The following is a 719-nucleotide window of genomic DNA, read 5'->3' as shown; positions in this document are numbered from 1 at the left end:
CCGTGCCCGCCGGGGCTCCCCTCCCCAGCCCCCTCCGTGCCTCTGTGTCCCCATCCTTGCCGCGGGTCCCCGCGCCCAGCCCGGTCCCTTCCCCGGGTCCAGGGTACCCAAACCCCTCCCTGCTCCCTCGACCCCTTTTCGGACCCCTCGTTACCCCCCCAAGCCCCTCACGCCCTTGTCCACGCGTGGGGCTCTGCCCCGTGGTCCCTTTCTCAGGACCGAGTGGCAAGGATGCTGTTGCCATAGCAACGGGGCAAAGCGGTGAGGCGTGGGGCTGTTGCCATGGCAACGGGGCAGAGTGGGATGATGCGAGGGGGGTGCTGCCGTAGCAACGGAGAGGAGGGCGTTGCCATGGCGACCGCAGCTTCCACTGAGGCTCGTCCTTCCCATCGCCACGGCAACAGGAGATGGGGAGCGGGCCGCTGTCTCCGTGGCAACAGAGGGGAGGGAAAAGGAGAGGCTGTTGCCATGGCACCTCCACGGTGCTGCTCTCCCTGGCAACACACATCCCTCGCCATGGCAACAGGGAGAGGGAGGCTGCGGGCCAGGGGGGTGTGGGCAGCCAGCCCCCCTTGGCAGGGAAGGGATTATCACTGCCTCGGGAAACTGTCCTAAAAATTTGCCAGCCCAGGCGTGAAGGCGGCATCGAGCCCACGACACCCCCGGGCCAGCGCAGGGACGGGAGGGAAGATGTGGTGGGCAAGCAGAAGTGGTTTGGG

The 719-nt window shown here is 67.5% G+C and overlaps 1 protein-coding gene across 1 annotated transcript in view; it reads right to left on the bottom strand.

Moving 5' to 3' along the window:
• Positions 1–353, bottom strand: part of TRIT1 (tRNA isopentenyltransferase 1) — a 16,688-nt gene extending 16,335 nt beyond the window's left edge. Inside the window, exon 1 of the mRNA XM_015649107.3 lies at positions 220–353. Coding sequence (XP_015504593.2) covers positions 220–353 — 134 coding nt within the window. The remainder of the gene's footprint in view (positions 1–219) is intronic.
• Between the last annotated feature and the right edge of the window lie 366 nt (positions 354–719).

The sequence above is a fragment of the Parus major genome, chromosome 23, assembly GCF_001522545.3.
Source record: "Parus major isolate Abel chromosome 23, Parus_major1.1, whole genome shotgun sequence".
NCBI lineage: Eukaryota > Metazoa > Chordata > Aves > Passeriformes > Paridae > Parus > Parus major.
This window is presented reverse-complemented; position numbering and strand designations above follow the sequence as displayed.